Source organism: Euphorbia lathyris, chromosome 4 (genome assembly GCF_963576675.1).
Source record: "Euphorbia lathyris chromosome 4, ddEupLath1.1, whole genome shotgun sequence".
Classification (NCBI taxonomy): domain Eukaryota; kingdom Viridiplantae; phylum Streptophyta; class Magnoliopsida; order Malpighiales; family Euphorbiaceae; genus Euphorbia; species Euphorbia lathyris.
Genome location: NC_088913.1, coordinates 73,522,035 through 73,544,187, shown reverse-complemented (window position 1 = coordinate 73,544,187; position 22,153 = coordinate 73,522,035). Strand labels below are relative to the sequence as shown.

The 22,153-nt window shown below is 33.3% G+C and overlaps 1 protein-coding gene across 1 annotated transcript; it reads left to right on the top strand.

The window, feature by feature from the left end:
- The first annotated feature begins 9,070 nt into the window (after positions 1 to 9,070).
- LOC136226994 (cucumisin-like) lies at positions 9,071 to 13,886 on the top strand. Its single transcript, XM_066015714.1, has 9 exons — positions 9,071 to 9,147; positions 9,280 to 9,374; positions 9,457 to 9,700; positions 10,727 to 11,240; positions 12,403 to 12,500; positions 12,573 to 12,791; positions 12,885 to 12,996; positions 13,072 to 13,285; positions 13,363 to 13,886. Exons 1-9 carry the CDS (start codon positions 9,071 to 9,073, stop codon positions 13,884 to 13,886), a joined length of 2,097 nt encoding a protein of 698 aa, XP_065871786.1.
- Positions 13,887 to 22,153: the final 8,267 nt, after the last annotated feature.

Here is a 22,153-nt window from a genome sequence, read left to right as displayed (position 1 = left end):
CGGGGGTAAAGGGGAATTACTCGCAGCAACAGGGCTAATAGTAAAGACACTATCCTGAAATTGAAGTATAAACACAATCAATCAAAGCCTATGGATGCTACCTTCAAATACATGATCATGAAATTACAAAAATTACCTCCTGCAAGCCAAGGGTTATGCCTAGGCGAGAATCAGCGCGAATGGTGTCAGAATATGAGTCCGCAGCTGTGACAGACAGATGCAAATTTCAGCAATACAATTCCATCTCCACGTAATAACTCTAAAATTCTTATGTTTTATTCCAATTCAATTTATTTTCTCATAAAATGTGATTCTACACACACAAAAGCAAAAGAAAAATCAAAAAGAAAGAAATAAAGAAGAAAAATAGATTGCATACCCATGCTTGAGAGACTGAGAGCTTGATTCTGAGTGTTCTTGAGCTTGGGGAAAAGAAAATGGCAGAAACAAAGATAACAAAAAAAAAGAAGAAAAAGAAGAGTTGTAGATTGATTAAGATAGAGAGTTCCAAGGAATTCAAATTCTAAAATCCTGCAGGATTCTTCTCTCTATTATCTTAAAAAAAAAGTATTTAATAAAACTTCTTTTGTACATAAATTTTATTATTACTAATTCATTTATGCACAAAAGTGGGGGGCAATTGTTGGCCCAAAAAATAAAATAATTATTTTTATGTATATAAAAAGCTTGGGTTATGTTTTTAGGATATAGTTTATATTTTCTAGAAAATAATGCACGTGTAAGCTGACCTGCAACCCATGAGAGAGTCCGACAATACGCAGGGCGTATCCTCCATACGCAGCGCGTAAACAAGGCGTCCGGAGAAATCAAACGTCAGAAACTCAAATACACAGCGCGTCCTTCCCGTTACGCGGGGCGTACTTTCTTATGCGGGACGTACTTGCCAATACGTCATGCGTAAGATGCATCCGCTGAGTGTTCCAAGATCAGAAGCTCCAATACGCAGGGCGTATCCACCTATACGCAGGGCGTGCTCTTTCCTACGCGGGACGTAACACCAGAGGCGCCACGCGCAGATACCATCAACGAAATGCACAAGCTTCAGGACCTCCAATACGCAGGGCGTAACCAACGATACGCGGGGCGTATCGCCTCTTCCGGCAACAGTTGGAAGCAGTCAATGGAAGTTGAGGTAGTAGGGTGATGTGGCATGAAGGTAGTTGTGTTAGTTGGTTAATAATTACCAAAATACCACTGAATAATTACCAAAATGCCACTCCAAAATACTATAAATAGACCCCCTCCCCTTCATAAAAAATCACACTCAACACACATACAAACCCCTCTCTAAAGGTTACTCTCAATGCTCTCTTTTTAGTTTTTAGTTCTTAGCTTCTAGTTCTTCAAGTTCTTCCTTTCGTTCTTCGTTTTTCTTAGTTTTAATCCCTCATTTAGCTTCCTTTAGCTTCAATTCAAGTTTCCAAAGCCTTTTTTCAAGTTTCTCAAATCAAATTAGTGTTTTTAAGTCGTTACTCTGCTCGAGTTTTCAATTAGAGTTTCCTTTCTAAAGTAATTTTCCAGATTCGTCCATCCTTTTTCAAAGCTTAATTCTGTCCATCTAAAGTTATTTTTTACCTTCGATCCCTTCGACAAAGTTGTTCCTAACATCCTGAATTTCGATTTAGCCTTTTGATTCATTCAATTCCGTGTCCAGAAACTCCATTTACAAGCTGATCTTTATACCCCAAATTCTTGTAGCTATTCTGCCCAGATTTTTCCAGATTCAACTAGTCATTTTCAATCTTCAATTTCGTATGTTTACCATTCGTTTTGGCCTTCGATCCCTCATACAAAGTTATTCCTGACGTCCCGAAGTTCAATTTACACTATTTATTTGCCCAATTCCGTGTTCTTAAGCACTCCAACCAAGCTCCCCAAAGTCAAGATTAAATCTACCCCATTTGCCTACCAACGTTTAGTCATTGCACAAGGCACATACCGTACGGGCCCGACCGGTTGCAGTTCTCCAAGGACCTCACGCCGACACCAAAATTCAACATCAATCCGAGATAGCTATTGTGGCTCCGAGTTTGTTGTTGAATTCCAATTTGTTTTATTGCATTTCAATTATTCGTATTGATTTGTTCGTTCTAATTCAATTGATTGCCTATATGTTTAATATAGAGATTTCTCAATTGTAATTCATTTCCAATTTTATGTATTCAAACCTTTATTCATCAATAAAATACCAATTTTCACCAAATCTTGTGTCAATTTCGCATCTTTCAATTTCTTTATTTTTCACGTCTTCAATTTATTCACATTAGCTTAAATAAAACAATTTATCTAGCAAAGTTTCTATAACGGCGCTAGAGACCCAAGAGGGACTTTTTCAATCCTTGCGTCCCTCGCCAATCGCTTCGTTTAAGATTTCAAGTTTTGGCGCGCAATTCCATAAACTTAACCGTCTTTAATAATTGAGAAGTAATCTTCTCTGGCACGCCCGCACCCTAACCACACGTGACAAGGTTGAAATTAGCATATTCGCAAAATATCGCTAACAAAAACATTAGGCGCTAGTCGGGATGACATGGTCCTCAAAGATTAATCGAAGATTAATTGGATTTGTAATTTTGTTTTTTTATTTGTAATTAAACAAGTTTGTTATATAAATTCAATTAAAATAGACATTATACTATATAAAACAATGTATATTTGTATCATATCTATTATATATATATATAAGCTGGAAACATAAAGTACCTCTATTATGGTGCTTAATTTGTATTGTAATCACATAAGAATAGTATTATTCTCAGAAAGATGAGGTTTTGGCAATCCATGCAAGTTGAAGCAACTACAAGGTAATTAGATTGTCGGTTTGATGTTATTTGTACATAACTAGGTTCTCACATTTGAACATTGGATTATGACACTTCGTTTTGGATTTCTGGTTTCAGAGATTCTTATACTTACTAGCTTTGATCTTGTGCTATTTATATTATAAGTTTTTTTATTTTAAAACTATCAATATTGGAATATTATTAGATATATAATCTTGAATATATAACATGATACTATTTTTAATATTTCTAAATTAAGTGTTGTTTGATAAAATTGAAAATTAAATATTGAAAAAATAAATACCGAATTTTAAGTGTTAAATATTATAAGTGCTGAAAATATTAAATGGTGTAACCGTTTGATAAATACAAAAAAAAAATAGTGAATATAAAAAATTAGTTGATAATTTAAGATAAATATTTGAATTATCAAAATGAGTGATTTTTAATTGTAACCGGATAATTTAAATGATTAAAGAATTGAAGTTATCAAACAAACTTAAAAGAAATGAGTATTGAATTTATTTTTTTCATTTATTAAACATGATTAAAGGATTGTTGAATTTAATAAAATAATTATTTGATAATATGAAAGATCAAGATGGAGATCAGTAGGTGTTCTATTCACTCATAATCGGTAGAGATATCCAAGTCAAAGTTCTTTTCTCGTTCATGCCTTTGATTAATCACTCCAAAGTCACCTAACACCGAGCTTCACAGCCTTAATTGTGTCTCATACTTACTTGAAACATCTTCAATATATGAAATGTGCATGAAAATCTTTAAGATACAGAATTTGTACAAGAATTATTTACAGGGACGGAGCCAGTCTAGGGCCCGGGGCCAAGGCCGGCCCTGGGCCTAGGGCCCATGACTGTAAGGGGCCCAAATATTATTTTTATTAGATGGCTTTATATATATAGGGCATAAGTGTCCCAATGGTTAAAAAACCAATTGCCTTTCATATAGGTTTATGTTTCGACCCACTCCAAAAGCATATTTTTTTTTCTCAAAAAAAAATTACACAAATATTTAGCTTCTTTTGAAAAAAAATACAAATATTAATATTAAGAAATTTATATAAAAATTCACGTTTAAAAACTTATTCACAATTATATCAAATAATACTTTAAATTAGATCAAACTAATAAAATCATTATTTTTAATATATTTTAAAGATTAAAACATATAAATTAAGTGTCTAGAATATATTTAATAATGTTTAAAATTTATGAATTGAGATCTAAATTTTTTTAATTAGAATATAATATCATACTTTATTTTTTATATATGAAAAATAATAAAACATTGAAAAGTAATTTTGATGATATGATTTAATTATAATTTTGTAACCAATTGTGATATTCATGAAGCCTTAAAAATTATTTAGGTTTTAAAAGGTCTAAATAATTAATATTTTAAACTTAAAACAGGTCCGGTTGATTTTTTTAACATAGATTGATGGTTAATTTAAGAACTTTCGTACCTTGATATCAACCTCAAAGAATGAGTTGTTTCTTTTTTTGGAAAAAAAGATGACTAATTCCTACCACCTTTGTGCCTTTTCCTACATGTTTGCAATTGCTCATGAGGGTACTGAATGGTGGAGGACATCCTGTGTCACCTGAAGAATGCATCATGGGGTAAATCGGACCAAAAACTCACGATCATCAGATCCCGACTTGGTATTATATGCACTGTGTCTCTGGGCTCGTTGGCTAGGTTTCTTTCGGTCTATATAAAAAAATTCCAATCTTCATAAAAAAAAAGTTAAATTCAATTAAATTTTCATATTCATTCCATTTTTCAATACCACATGACTACACTATTTGTAAATTATAAAGGATAAAAGAATATAAAATGATATCACACTACTACCAAGGGGTACACGTGGATCAGATGTGACTTCACTTAAAAGCATAATCGCTAGACACGTGGCCTAATAAAATATAAGACCAATAAAGGACACACATACCCTTATTAACCTCTAGAATAAGCGGAAGCAATAGATACTTCCAAATATAACTGTAATTGATTCATCCACTAAAGCATTGTCATGTGGGAATCTACTAAAATCTAGGGTACACCTAAATCTACTATAAATACCAAGTACAACACTAGAAAAGTATTCACCCACTTATCTATTTCAGCTCACATAATCTTATATATCTCTCAGTACTTTCCTTTAATGACTTAGACATTGGAGCAGGGTCGCCGGTTCCCAGCTCCTCCTTTGACAACTCTTCTGTCTTATTTCAGACAATCTGTACGTCCATTAAGCTTAGTTGAAAAATCCAGACATTATAAGATAAACAGATTAAAAACAAGAAAGAGAATATAAAAAAGAAATGGGCCCATTAAGGTGTTCTATAGTTTATCCTAGGACACTTTAGATCTTCGCCATGTAATAAATTTTCTATCTAATGTCCAAATCATTGAAAACCATACGAAGAACATAACAACTTTCATTAAGACTTTTAAGGCTAATTCTAACACTAGCAAAAAAGTCAATATATGGACAAACTCAAGTTTGATTAGAATTTCTACATATTATGTCTTTTAGACCTGCAAACTAGACCTACTACATGGTGTTAGAAGCCCCATGAGGAGTAGTACGAATCTCGTGAAGACTTTGAAACTTAATTTGATCCCGATAAAAAAAGTCAACTTTTGATCATGGAGGGGTTTGACTATAACTTCCGCACATCATAACTATCTCGTTAGACCTCAAATTAGGTCTACTACATGGTGTTGAAACAATCACGAAGAGTAGATCTGGGCATGGGCCGGGCTCGGGCCGGACCTGTCGGGCTTTTAATAAAGCCTGATGAGCCCAAACCCAGCCCAGCCCGTAAGAAATTTAGTCGGTCTTGGGCTCGGGCTAGGCTCGGGCCTAAGATATGAATCCCAAACCCGCTCGTCTAAGCCCATCTATACATATTAAAAAAATATACAATTAAAATATATTATAATTTATTACAATTAAAAATACAATTAAAGTATATTATAATTTAGGCTTAAAGCTCATATTGGCCCTTAAACTATCTCTTGAAAATCAATTAGGTCCCCAAACAACTAAAATCTCCAATAAAACCCTTAACTTGTTCAGAAATCAGCAATTCACCCCTCCTGTCAACAGCAATCTAAATTAAACACATAATTAAATAAATTCTCTTTTACTCTTAGCTCGTTCCCGTTGTGCGAATATGACCTTAAAAATAAAAATTGAAAAACTCAAGTGAAGAAAAGCTAGCAATTTAATTGACCATGGCAATGGCCTTGTGTAAGACAGAAGTAACAGTATATTCTCCTCTTTTTTGAAAAAATAGAGCTCCAATAATTCAAAATTGAGAAAAATAACTGTGTAAGAGATAAAATAGCAGGAATTAATATTGATTTTTTTTTTTTGAAACTCAAACTCATTCATTAAACGATTGAGGCATTAATATCCTCTTCAATTACATTTATCAGCCAATCCGGTAGGTCAAAAAATGAATAAAAACTAGCATTGGAACGAGCCTGCCTACCTATTTGGTGTGCAGCTCTATTCGCTAGTCGCGGAACATAAGACACAGAAAACGTCTTTTTACTCAACAACTCTTTGCAATCTTCAATAATGTCTCCAAAATTTGATAAATCTGGTTCATTTGCTTTAATCCCTTTAACCACTAATTGGGCATCCATCTCAAATTCTACATTGTCAAGATCCACCTCCAAAGCCCAAAGTAGTCCTTCTCGCAGAGCTAGTGCTTCTACAACCCGAGCCGAGTGAACTCCTCTTACCACTCCACTTGCTCCTGCCATAAACTGACCATCATCCGATCTTACCACTGCCCCCCACCCGCATTGACCCGAGTCCGCAAAAATTGCCCCATCCAAATTACACTTTAGTCCGCCATTTCTCGGTCTTAGCCACCTCCTCACTTGCGGTTGGATCGAATCCCCTAATGACCCATGTATCGCTGCTGCTGCGTACTTCTTTCTGCAGATCTCGCGCCTTGCATCTGCTGCAGCTCTCCTGATCCTGGGTTTTCAATTCCGAGTTCTATCTGTTGTTCGGTACAAGGGTTTTCCTCCTCGGCTATCCTTCGATTCATCCCTCTACTATCCTCTGACCTCACTCTCCTTCCTCGGTCCTCTCTCCAGCCCGATTCCACCCCCGTGCTTCTTACCTGACGCCCCTCCTCCTGATTATCCCTTTCATTTCTACTCTCCCCATTCCCTTCACACTCCTCCCACTTGTCACTTGCCGCCATCTTCCTTCCTTTCTCCTTCGCCTCCTTCCATTCAGTTACATACTGATATGAGAATTAATATTGATTTTACTGGGAAGAAATAAAAAATTCTGGAACAGAATTAGAAAGTAAAGATAATTCAAACTTAGTAGTAATAATAATGATAATAATAAAAAGAATTCCCACAAAAGAGAAGGCCAAAGATGAAGAAAAAAGGAAGGAGTTGTAAAAGGGATATATCTTAATTTTTATATTATTATTAATTGTTAAAAAAGCTAGATCACTGTTGAATGGCTGGTGTGAATCGTTGATTTTTAAATAGTTTAAGGGGTTGATTGATGATTTTAGTAGTTTGGGATCTAATTGATTATCAAGATATAGGTTAGGGATCAACATAAGCTTTAAGCTTATAATTTATTGATTAAAAAAATAGATTATAATTTATTATAATTATATATAATTTATTATAATTTATTATAATTATAATTTATTATAATTTATTATACTTAAAGTTTGCTAAAAGCCCAGCACACACTTTAAGTATAAATAATTTATATTTATAAAAATATATATAAAAATATATTATAATTATAATATATATATATATATATATATATATATATATATCGGGTCGGACGGGCTCATCGGTCCATGCCCAGATCTAACGAAGAGTAGTATATGAATCTCATGAAGGCCGAGGGACCCAATTCGACCACCATCAAAAAGTTAACTTTTTTTTATTGTGTGGGGGTTAACTTTTGACTTAAATATTTTTCTCAATACACTTCTAGGAACATCCATTAATCCACTCTTGTTGGTTATTCCCAAGGCTCAAACTCCAGTATCTACATACCAGTATGTACATTTAGCATTCAATGAAATTTTATTCCAGTCAATAGAATCCAATTCATTTTCAAACTTTAAAATAGTTTTTTCATCAAACAATAGTTGTAGATATATGATTAGTTCTATGCTTGATCATGTACTTGTAGATATTTTATTTTGGCTGCTATAGAACTTTGCATTTAGAATCTAAAATAATATATATGAAGTGAAATTGTTATATTAAATCCATCAAAAAAAAGAAAAAAAAAGAAATTGTTATATTAAAATTGAGATGACTGAAATAGAAATTAGGAAAAGAGAGCATGCTCTGCGTTACAGGTTATTATATATGAAATGATTGCTATTGTATAATATATGAAATTTTAATGACGAGCTGCTGAGTAGATTTTTTTTAAGCATATATTGTAACACTCTGGTCTAATACCACGTAGATATTGTCCGCTCTGGCCCAATTCCAATACATTGGGCCTCACGGCTTTAAAACGCGTCTGCATGTATTGGATTCACATCTTATACTAATAAGCCCGATCACTCCCTCTCCATTTCCGATGTGGATTCAGTTCATTCCTGCCCCTATCGCCATCCCTTAGGGCCGCTCCTTGCTCAGGCCTTTTTACCCCGGCGCCACCCAATCCGGACCGGGTCGTTACAGGCCCACCAGCTTCCGCCTGGTTCGTCCCCGAACCACACATAGTACGTGAAGAGTCGGCTCTGATACCAATTGTAACATCCTAGTTCAATACCATGTAGATATTGTCCGTTCTTTCTTTCCCCGCCTTGAGAATGTTTAAGTTTCCAGAAGATGGCTAATTAATATGTGATGAACATAAAGTATATATAAAATTAGATTAAGTCATGAAAATAAACTTGGTTGGAGTAACGTTTATTTTTTTCATTTCTTATATAAGATATGCTTTTATAAATATGAATACACACATACTTACATGATAACACAAATAATGACAAAAAGCAAAAGAGCAGAAGTTTTGTGTTTTCTCTTACTTATCAGCAACATTCTGCTGCTTAGTACAGTCGCACAGGATGATCGGAAGGCAAATTTCTCTAGCTATCTATTTATAATTGTGTATTTTGTTTGATTTCTGACGTTATATTCTCTAACAAACTCAATATTTTTATTTTATTTTATTAACATAATTATGAATTATGCAGTCGTATATTGTGTATATGGGTGAGAGGCCTCCTAAGGATGAAGTTTCCATGTCATTACTTCACTCCAATATGCTACAAGAAGCCATCGGCAGGTTAATTTCTATACATACTTCTGCATAAATTCGAGACCTAATTTAAACGACTAGAAGCGAATATATTGATTGTACATATGGTTATTTTGTAGCAATTAAGCTATAAGTTTGATGTGGAACTCTAATTTGCAGCAATTTGCCTAGTGATTGTCTAGTTCATAGCTTCAAAAGAACTTTCCATGGATTCGTAGCCAAATTATACGAGAATGAAGTGCAGAAGATTGCAGGTTAATTAATTAATACTATTAATATTAATTTTTGTTCCTTGTAAAGTCCATACATTAATTCATAAATACTATTGAAAAACAGAAATGGCAGGTGTAGTATCTGTATTCCCCAATCAAAAGAACGAATTTCATACGACAAAATCATGGGATTTCATGGGATTTTCCGAACAAGTAAATAGAAGTATTCTGGAAAATGAAGTGATAATTGGTGTAATTGATTCTGGAATTTGGCCAGAATCACATAGCTTTAATGATGAAGGTTTTGGTCCTCCTCCTGCCAAATGGAAGGGTTCTTGTCAACCATCTTCCAATTTCTCTTGCAACAAGTAAGCTCTTCAAATTCAACTATTAATGCTTAGCATAATAATTAACAAATAATTCAACTATTGAAGTCTCTATCAATTATAATTTATGTTTTGAATCATTTCTATCTGCATTTTGACTATATGTGTATAAGATTCATTCTATCTATATATGATATAGACTCAAAATCTGAATTTGGCTCAAAAAAAAAAAAAAACCATTAGCACTCTGAATTTTGACAATGTATTGTTAGCCTTCTAAATTTATTTAAAATGATTTATTGATTTTCTGAACTTATTAAAGGTTGATCTTCTATATTTTTCTTAAAATGACCTAATACTTCTGAATTTGATTAAAATGATATACGCTTCAAGTTTCCCAAATTTCTTATTATTCTGCCACGTTGCAATATAAGTTTAATTATGTCACATGAACCAAATTAAGAGGCTAATGTTACCTTCTTAAAATTCAAAGAGACAATCGATTTTTAAAATCAAGTTCAGGGACCCTTAATGTATTGCAACATATTATATATGTTATTCTCAAAGAACGAGTTGACCCAAAGCTTAAAGGCTAAAGTCCAAGAATATCTTTATTACCATTCAAGAATATCAACGCTCATGCTATTGAGTTTGAAATGTGTACAATATATATCTATCGTATTATGTGCTAAAATTCAATTAATAAATAGTATTGTCAGTATTTAAAATCTCGATCACTTAGTCTAAAAAAATTGGTTATTAGGTCCAAAAATCCATAAGTTTAAGCTGATAATCTAATACCAGTTTTTATTATTATGTCTCACAATTCTAAATCAATATCATATCCAATAACCATTCAACTCAAAAACCTAAACTAATATTAAATTAAAGGATGAATACTCCGTGAGGGTTTTAACATCCACTGGTTATTAGAAAATCCTTAAAAACTATATGAAAACTGTGTATAAAGCTTAAATTTTATATCAAAAAAAAGTATTTCAAGCACACTTTGTCATTGAATCGTGGATCCGTAACCGATAATCTCTAACTTGTATATTGACTATGCAGTAAAATCATCGGTGCAAAAATGTACCGATCAGATGGATTATTTGATGCAAAGGATCTAAAGTCCCCAAGAGATTCAATAGGCCATGGAACACACGTAGCTTCAACTGCAGCAGGAGGGTCAGTAAGCAATGCAAGCCTTTACGGCCTTGGCTTAGGCACTGCTCGCGGCGGGGTTCCATCCGCGAGGATTGCTGTTTACAAAGTATGCTGGTTGGATGGCTGCTGGGATGCTGATATTTTAGCAGCATTCGATGATGCAATTGCTGATGGTGTTGACGTAATTTCAATCTCGATTGGAGCATCGGTTACTCGGCATTATTTCAGAGATTCAATTGGAATTGGAGCTTTTCATGCTATGAGAAAAGGGATTTTGACATCTACTTCTGCTGGAAATAGTGGCCCTGAATTTAGAACACTTAGAAATTTTGCTCCATGGTATGTTTCTGTTGCTGCTAGCACTATTGACAGGAAGTTCATTACAGATGTTCAACTTGGGAATAACAGAGTTTACCAGGTAATTAATTAATTGAAGTATTCTTCTGACTTTGTTTCAATATTTTCACCAAGTCAAAGTCTTTTCCTTTTCTGTTGTCAAATGAAATGTCACTGTCTAATTAGGTGAGTTAAGATTCTCCTTTGAAACTTAAAAAAAAAAACATATTTGATTAATTCCACTTGTTCATTAAGAAAAGATCTATGAATTTTGGATGCTAATAAATTAAAGTTGTAATTAGACTAATACTAGAATTAATTATTTATTATGTTAATCCAAAATAATATATATATGCTACATAATAAGAATATAATTTATCAATTCCATTTTTATTTAATAAATCTAAAAATTAAATACTGAAAAAATAAGTATTAAGTTTTACGGTAAATAATTTATTAGTCCCCATCTTTTTACCTAACACACTGTTTGGTCTCCCTATTTTGAAAAACACATTATAAGGTCCCTATCTTTTGTCAATATTAATCATTTGGTCTTTCTGGCTAGTTTTTTTTAGCTTTCACGACAGCTATAGTAGATACAAAATGGTTATGCTCCTCTGTTATTTTCTCTGTCTGTCTGATTATGCCAAATATAACAATTAAAAAACTAAAAAAAAAATAGACAGAAGGACCAAGAGGTTAATATTGACAAAATATAGGATCTTATAATGTGTTTTTCAAAATAAGGGACTAAATAGTGTGTTAGGTAAAAAGGAGAGGACTAATAAATTATTTACCCTAAATTTTAAGTGTAGAATATTATAAGTGCTGGAAATATTAAATGATGCAATTGTTTGACAAATACTAAAAATAAGTACCGAATATAAAAATATTAGTTAAAAATGTTGAACTTAAAACTTTGAATTAAATATTTTAATTTATTAAAATAAGTAATTTTAACTTAATTGAACATTTAACTGGCAAAACTATTGAATTTATCAAATACACTGAATGTAAATAAGTGTTAAACTATTAAATTAATTGATTTTGAATGCTTATCAAACAAGACAGATTGAACTCTGAGTCAATTATAAGCATATACATTTACTAACAACATAATAAACTGCAGATGTATAAAATCTATTATACTGGATCTTAGCAAGCTTTTAGTTGAATCAGTTTCATTAAGTAACTCTAGTTAAATAAGTACTTGACTTATGTATATTTGTGCTTTGTACATTTAGGGTATATCAATAAATACAGCTAATTCTGAGATGTTTCCTGTAATCTACGGAGGAGATGCTCCAAACACCACCGGAAATTTTAACAACTCTTTATCAAGGTAACTCCTTTGTTCAAGTTTTTCTTATTCCTAAAAGAAGTAGCAGTACCTGAGTAATAATGCAAAATGCAGGTTTTGCACTAAGAATTCACTAGATCCAAGTTTAGTGAAGGGAAAAATAGTTCTTTGCGATGAGCTTGGTACCGGAGAAGTTCCATATTTGGCTGGTGCAACTGGTATTTTGATGCAAGATGGTGACCCCAAAGATGTAGCTGTTTCTTTTCCATTACCTGCATCCTATCTTGACTCACATGATGGTAGAAGTATTCACTCCTACATCAAGTCAACAAGGTATCATGAATTATAAGAACATAAATATTTGACCTAACTCAGAACTTCCATCTTGATTATCAATTTTGATTTGGTGAGTTTAATGAATTACAGAAATGCAAGTGCCACAATATATAAAAGTAAGGAGATGAATGACACATTGGCCCCTTCTGTAGTCTCATTTTCATCAAGAGGCCCCAATCCAATTACACCTGACATTCTTAAGGTAAATTATCACTAAAACATAATTAAGCTTGTTGAAATCATTTGATATACATTAAGTAATGTATATATGGTGCAGCCAGATATAACAGCGCCTGGAGTACACATTATAGCTGCTTGGTCTCCACTTTCTTCAGTTTCAAGAAGAGTTGGGGATAACAGAATTGTAGCTTATAACATACTCTCAGGTACTTCAATGGCTTGTCCACATGTAACTGCAGCAGCTGCATATGTCAAATCATATCATCCAACATGGTCTCCTTCCGCTATCAAGTCTGCCATCATGACCACTGGTGAGTTCTCCAAATTAATTTTCTACCCAAATGTCCGTAACTATCAGCTTAAACTTTTACTTTTACGTCTTTTCCAGCTTTTCCGATGAATGCTGAAACCAATCCTGAAGCTGAATTAGCATATGGAGCAGGTCATTTAGATCCTCTCAAGGCTATAAACCCTGGCTTAGTATATGATGTTGAACCAATGGACTACATAAAATTTCTATGTGGACAAGGATATAACACTAGTCTTCTCCAAATGGTTACTGGGGATAATAGCAGCTGCTCTAAAGCAATAAATGCTACAGTTTGGGATCTAAATTATCCTTCTTTTGCACTTTCTAGTACCTCACCTAAAAAATTCATTAGCCAAGTCTTTAACAGGGTTGTCACCAATGTTGGATTGGATAATTCCACTTACAAAGCAATTGTTAAGTCTCCAGGAGGTTTGAAAGTACAAGTGAATCCTAGCATTTTATCATTTTCCTCTATTGGTGAGAAGATATTTTTGCTCTTACAGTTGAAGGAACAATTGAAAGTTCTATTGTTTCTGCTTCTTTGGTGTGGGATGATGGGGTACACCAAGTTAGGAGCCCAATATCTGTGTATATTGCAGTGACATAAAAGGGAAATAGAAGGTATAAAGTGTATTAACATTGAGAAAGTATTTGTACAACATATGCTAATTAAATTTCAAAGATGGCAACCATCCCCTTCCTTTTTTCTTCGTCTTGTTTTTCTTATTTTCCTTTGCTCTATCATTCTAACTAGATTTACTTCAAGGAGGAAGAAGGAAGCTTGTCTTCCATCTTCCTCCTCTCATCTATGTTTTAGGTTTTAGTTTAGTTTTAGTTTCATATTTCTCATCTATGTTTTAGGTTTTAGTTTAGTTTTAGTTTCATATTTACATTTTCTTGTAGTTTTAGGAGGTTTTAAGAAGAAAAAGTCCACACTTAGCCCAAAGAATAATAATCAAAGAAAAGTCTAGTAGAGGCATGTCCAGCATAAACGTATCAATGGAAAGCTTTTATATATATGGTTTGCTATTGGAAGGTCCAGGTGCTCCAATACAAGTCTGACATGTAAAAAGATGCTAATAGAAAACAGTTATGTAAGGCTTATAACCTATAAATAAAGGGTTTTACAGAATTTTCAAGTATGTTAAAAAAATACTAGCCGCTATTCTTAATTTAGTCTTTTTAGATCTGAGTCAGTAAAAATTAACTTGAGCATCAGAGTGCTTACACCGGTGAACCAACACCTCTCTTATTTTGCAGATTTGTTGAGCTTTTTGAGGAGGGTTTGAGGCTATCCATATCCAAAATTTCCATAATATATCAATTGCTATGGTGAATGTGGAGTTGAGATTCAATCATGGATACATCAGCTCTAAACATGAACACACTTGAGGTAGATTTAAGCAAAAACAATGGAAAACTTTAAATCGAATGGATAAGTGAAGATATTATGGGTCGGGAGGACTTAGATGCTTCAACCAAAGATCTAACGAATTTACATAATATTATATGATGAGGGATATGGGCCAAGCCCATCACACATGTTGTAGGCCCAATGTAAACGACTAAAGTGAGCCATTGGTCATAGCCCGCTGGCCCACTACATCACAACTATACTCTATAAAAGAGACCATCAATGCCTAATAGGAAGGTCCGAATACTCTCTCTACTTTAATACACACACACTCTCTCTCTCTCTCTCTCTCTCTCTCTCTCTCTCTCTCTCTCTCTTCACTTATTACTAACTTGAGCGTCAGAGTGTTCCAAAGGACCGTTACCAGGGCAGGTACCACTCAAGCTCTGAAGACACCTAACATCCCCACATCTTAATTATCTGCTGCAGTGAGCGTGGAGAGCAAGTAATCCTCAACCCAATTTGAATTCCCCACTTATATATGATGAGCGACCTGCAAGCACTGACTCTCGTCAAGGAGATGCTCGTTACCCTACCGGGACCTCCAACCACAGACAGGAGGACTCGCCTCAGAGCCCCGTAGTGGCACCGATAAACTTGACCCCCCTACTCGTAGAGATAGAGCCCAAAGAAGAAGAGGCCAACACCATAACTCAACTGGTTAATGTTATCTGGATCTTCCAAATCACCCAAGCCGTACAAACCGTAGAACATATGAAGATAATAGAGCAGCAGCGGAGCCTACAGGAAGAGAATGTGAGGATCTAGTAATTTCTCAAAAGTCAGACCGGCATACCGGAGCGACTCGACCCCAGAAGCTCTTCGAGCATGGTAGAGCACACCTATGTGCAACCACAGGCCCTGCTCCAGGCAACCACCAACACACCTATCTCACAAGTGGTCCGACAACTTTGACCATGACACCCTAAAAAGTTAATATTTGAACTTTTGAATCATTTAACCAATATACTAGACAGACATTAAAGAACCCATAAACATAAAAGCTAAACGAAATTGATAATTGTATTAAAGATGGAAAGGTAAAGTCACAAGGCTTACAACCAATTCGAAATTCATAGAGAAATTTATAAAAGTGGACAAAAGTAAGCGGGTAAATATTCCTTTTGGAACTTGTCGACTCAAGCAGTCGTCTTTCATAAATTGGTGTAGCAACTTGAGAACTTGTGGTTGGTGATGGATGGAGCTCTTACAGATGATAATTGCATAATATGGAAAGCTCAAACAATTCTCAAGGTGATATGGATTTTACAAATGTACATCTGGATTTTTAATAATGAAATCTAAAATTACATGGGTTACTGGTTAGCTAAAACCTGATTGCCTTTGGGGATGGAAACTCCAGTCTTTAAATAGGCAAAGAAAACAAATCCTAACTATGAAATTCAAATAAAATACATCAGTTGAAATATCTCTAGAGGTTACAAATTTCAATTAGGGGAAGAATCAGTCAATTTTAACTGATTCGGAGGTCCAGCTTGAGCTGGCCTTTAGTTGAAGCCCGAGAGTTTGCTGCTCCCAGCTCAATAAGTTGGGAATCCCAACTCGATGAGATGGGGGTCAGACTGTGCAAAATCCTCTTTTAATGGCCAGCTCGTCGAGCTTGCTGCCATCAAGGCACAATCTTCACAATCTATTAGTCAACTGACTCCTTAGTTGAAAATCCTTAGAAAGCTCCATAAAAATCTCACAAGAAATCACATTATATTAGCACCAATATGCACTTAATTAATTTACCAAATATCGTGTTTAAATACCAAGCCAAATTAATTAGTTTTTGGTAAATTAATTATATGTGGAAATTGTATTAAAATAAATTTAAACTAAATTTTGCATTCTTTTTATTAAAAATGACATAAGTTGAGCATAAACATGAATAAGTGCTATAAAAATAAATGGCTTAATATATCAACCGCCCCTGAACTTGTCTAAAAAACTTGATTGACCCCTTAAGCTTTCAATATGTTCTAATAACCCCTTAAACTTGCATAAAGTGTACTTAATTGATCCTCCAAGTCTGATGTGGCACTGTGTGTGCAATCTATTATATATATAAAGTGTGGAACAAAAGTTACACTTGTCAAAAGAATAGAGATTCAATTGTCCACGTGGCATCATAATAGAGAAGCAGGTGATGTGTCATAATTATAGAATTATTTTTAATCTCTAATTTTCCAAACTTTTCTAAATGAATTATTGATTATTGATAATATTAATAATAGTAACTCTGGGTTCGTAAAAATTAAAAAGAACTCTTCCTTTTATCCATCTCTTCAACTTTCTTTTTGAAAACTCTTCAATTTATCTTATCTCATTTAACTTTCTTTTTGATACGTTGTTTCAAACTCTTCTGAGACAGTTTTAACTACTCCTCCCCATTTATTCTATTTTGAAGCAATTTCTCGCATGGCGGGTGAGTTTGCTCCTGATTGATGTCTTTCTCTGTTGTTCAGTGATTTCATTTTTCCTTCTGTTTTGATTTTATGGTTTGTTGTAGGTTGTGTCAACCAATTTTCCATCTTCCTATATTCTGCTTCGAAGCAGATTTCTCACGGGTTAGTTTGCTGAGCTCTCTCTTTTTCTTAGTGATTTCAGTTTTACTTTTCTTATCGTATTCTTTTAGATTTTATTGGATTTGAATTTCTTACATCAAATTCTTTTCCTCTGCACTCTTTTTATTTTTTTTTGAAGTGCAGCTCTATGCGGGGGTGGGGGACGAGAAAAGAAATCGGAGCTAGAGTAGAGTTTTGGAAATCGGAGCTCTTTCGACCTCACTCACAAGCAGATGGAAAGCTTGAAAAAATCTATTTCAGCAAAGGGAATCAAAGGGAACCTCATTCCCCATGTCGGAATGGAGGACATTTCCCACATTGAGAGGAAAAAGAAATCTCCTTAACTGTGTTGATTCCGAGACTGTTTCTCATTGGTAATCTCTTTCTTTTAGTTTATTCTTTTTAACTTTCTCAGCACTAGAGGGAATGATTCAGTTAAATTACAATGGTGTGGTTTAGCCTGTAACTATTGGAGAATGAGCAGTTGTTCTAATTTGTTGGGCTATGTTGGATGGGTGGGATTTTAAGTTCAACGGGTAATGACTTTTGACATTTAATATTCTTTTTGTTTATACTGGCATGCAAAAGCCACGATTTACAAGGATGCAAAAAATCAATTGCAAGGAGGAGAGACAATTGAAGCTACTTTAATATCTGAGGTTAGTATTTTTTACCTTTATCTGTTTCTTATTTGATCAAGTCCTTTTGTTGGACTTCTTTCAAACCTGAGGTTAATTTTTGCATACTGTTTTTAGTATATTTTCACATATAATATCTAATTGAGTGAAAGTGGAGTGAATTTTAATGATTTTTATAACACACCATTAGTTTCAATGATCTATTAAAATAACGGCACTCTTAAAAATCAAATATGTCTTTTGTGCTCCACTATTTCTTCATGTGAGATTGCTGATGTATTCATTCTTTTACATTATTATTTGATAATAGATTGTTTGTAGTTCTTAAATTAATATTTATGGCTTGATTGGATGGAGGGTTTAAAGGGGTTAGTAAGGGAAGGGTTAGTAAGGGTTGATAGAAACCCTTGTTTGGAAGGAGGAAGGGTTAGTAAGGGTTTCTACAAACCCATGTTTGGAACACAAAAAAATTAGGAGGGTAAGGGTTTGGAGGGGTTTTGAAGGGTTTCTTTTTAACAAATTGCATCCAATTTTGAACCCTCCAATTTGGTGGGTTTGGAAGGGTTAGAAATTACCCTTCCTTCCCTTTCCCTACCTTTCCCTACCCTTCTCTACCATTCTCTACCCTTCCTTTATTAACCATTCTCTACCCTTCATCCAATCAAGCCCTTAAGTGTAGTTAATGAATGGTTGGAAACCATTTATGATTCCTATATTTTAAATGACGATTTGCTTTTCTTCACAGTATATTTTAAAGACGATAAAGGCTCTCCATTTTCGATCCGCCTAAATATTGTTTCAGATGAAATAGAAGAAATTGAAAAGCATTTTGGATGCAGGTCCTCCCAACTTTTCTCTTTACAGGGAAAGTAGAAAACAAATGATATAATAAAAGAAAGAAGCAATGTACAGAGAAGCTAATTTGATATATTTTAGCCAATGTGGTTCGATTTGTATGTATGTAATAAAATGCTAGAAGTAATAGAATGTGATAATTTTACTTAAAAAAAATAGAATGTGATAATTTTCCTAAAAAAAATAACAATTTAGCATTTTGTAGTATCTCTCTTGATAATTTGCCTCCTAATTTCAAATTTTTAATTTGAAGTACATATCATTTTCAATTTTATTTTTTATCTTAGATTTTTAAATTTGAATATCTAAACATAATTAAATTTAATGTATTTAAATCTCACTTGGATTCTGTATCATTCCACGACATATAATTTGAATTTTAATATCAAATAAATTGGATTCTTTATCCTTAACACTTTATCTCATATTCAACTTCGAAAATTTAAGATAAGATATTAAATTAACTAATTAATTTTAAAATAGTATATGTATTTTGAATTAACTATCAATTAATTTAGAAGTCGAATCCCTTTAGAATTTTAATTCGAACAGAGATCTTGAGGATATGTATTTAAATATTAAATAATTTAAAATATGATATCCAATTGAATTTTGTAGTATTTGGAATTTAAAATTCAATGTCATAATTTTTTTGGGGGATAATATTACATTTTAAATCATAGAATATTTGTTAATATTATAAACATCACCCTTAAATTTGTATGTTTATTTTAATCAATTACGTATAATGAAATATGTCTTTTCCATTTGACTATATTAATGAAAAGAAATTAGCGAAAAAAATGTAAAAATTTGATGTAAGAATTATCTTATAATTATTTGTAAATCATTGTTTTGATAACGTTTAAAAATAGACTCAATATTTTGGAAAAGAGTCAATTTAGTCCCACGAATAAAATAATACAATTTTAGTTTTAATATTTGTTAAATGGAATAACTAAAGTCCTTACTAACATAAATTGATACATTGCACAGTTATATTATGTATGTGCCAATTTTTGTTAGTAAGATTAATTGTACCATTTGACAAATGTTAGAATTAAAATCATGCGATTTTATATGTGGACACTAAATTAGTTCTTCTCTAATTTTTTTAAGTGATATTTTGGTATCTCATCTCTTTTAATAATATTGTGTAATTATTTTATTAAATTCAATTATCTTATTGAATCCAATTATCTTATTTAATCCAAGTATTTTAACTTATATATATAATAATATTTAAATATTGACAAATTTTTTATACATCACGTGCATAGCACGGGTACGAAGCTAGTACACACGTAAAAGGCGCATGAACCTCTTAGAATGAGAGGAAAAAACAAATTCTTCCCTTCCCATTACACAATCGATAAAACCCTAAACAAATCCCTAAATCATAAAACTCAATCCATAAATCTCTTCACTTACTCTTACTATGCTGATTCAAAGTTAATCTCTGAAATTGAAAGTTAATCTCTGAAATCGTTAAACACAAAGGTAAGGATTGTTTGTATTTATTTTCTCTTCTTGACTGAATTTCTTTTTTCTTCTTCTGGTCTTCTTCTTCTTTTAAATCCATCAACAATACTGAAAATCATCATCAACAAGACTGAGCAAGACTAATTTAGACAACCAAAATAAAGAATGAAATAGAGTAGAAAAGCTGAGAAACTTAGAACAATGTGATACCTTACCTGGAAGTGGGGGATTTAATGGTTGAGAATCGCAAATGGCAAAGAAAAACGGAGATTGGGTTTATGGATTAACGCCTTCTACGTTTCCTTCTTCGTTTTCCTGTTTTCGTTCTTCCTTTTACTACTGCGTATCTGATTGAAGAAAAGATTTGAGGTTTACATATTTCATGTTTGTGAATTAAAGATCGTTCTTCAGAATGCATTTGTTTTTTATTTTTTAATTGTCTTTCAGCCAATTTTTTGAGTGAGTTTCATACTTGGCATTCACTAATTGGACGGGGCGAGAATTGTTCCTCCAGTTGACTTTTCAATGGGCGCTTGGTCACAAAGTCACGGCTTCAATCTGCAATTCATGAGTTGGGGATCAATTAAATACACTTTATGCAAGTTTAATGTGCTCTTAGAATACTCTGAAAGCCAATTAAATTTTTTGGATAAGTTCAGTGGGGGGTTGATGTATTAAGCCAAAATAAATAAAAACATAGAGTTGACGAAATAGAGGTTAACAATATTAAAATGACACAAAATAACTCAAAATGATACGAAATAATCCTCAAAATCATACTAAAAATTAGGGGTAAAATACCCTTATCATGATGTCTTCGTGTAATCCTTCCTCCATATCGGTTGACATGAAACAAAATCTCAGTATCTCCTTCGACAATCCTTACCATGATTTGATCGAATATTAGACCTGTTCAAAAGCCCACTGACCTGCCCAATCCGTCCAAGCCCGCTCTTCAAAGATTGGGCTTGGACATGTATATTTCGTAATAGGTCTGACTCGGTCCAAGCCCGCTTAGACCCGAATACATAGGAGATTGGGCTAGGGATTTGTCTCAAAACCCAGGCCCAGCCCAGCCCGGTCCGAAATTTTAATAATAACTTTAATTTAATAAATTTTATAGTTTAATAAACTTTATATTCCAACAATAAAAAAATTTAAATTTCTTCAACATAAAATTTTCAAACCATATATTTTTTAGAATTGGTGAACATGTACATATTTTTTTTGTTACTTTTTTATTTATTACTATCAAAGTATTTTTTATTTAGGATTGCGTTAATTGATTTTTATTGAAATAATCCTCCAAAATTTAATTTATTGTATTTTTATTATTTATATTTATAGTATAATTTTTTAGTTTTATTTTAATTTTTAAAAAATACAAATATATTAGTTGGACTGGGCCGGGTTGAGTTTGGAAATTAGTTCTCTTAGCCAGACCGAGCCCAGCCCGATCCAGATGTAATATAGTGCGGGCTAGATTGAGCTTGGATAAAATAATTATGTGAGAAGCCCGGTTAGACCCGGCCCGAGCCCAGCCCATGAATAGGTCTATCGAATATTAGAGCCTCACCGGTGCTTTGCAATACTTGACCCTCACAATACCAGATATATCCTATGTTGTTCAATAGATATGGTTATGCATGCATGATCCTAAAATACAACACATGGCTGCCTTGGAGAGGATTATTGAGTACATCTAGGATACTATGGATCTCGGCCTTCAACTCCCTCCTTCTTCTCTTAGCACACTTGTTTCCTACACCAATGCTGACTCGGATGGGTGTCTCGACACCCACTGACATGTGGTTACTATATTTATCTTTGAGATAATTTAGTCTATTGGTCTGCTAAGTGATAACTAACTTTGTCTTGATCTAGTGTTGAAGCCAAATATATGGGCGTTG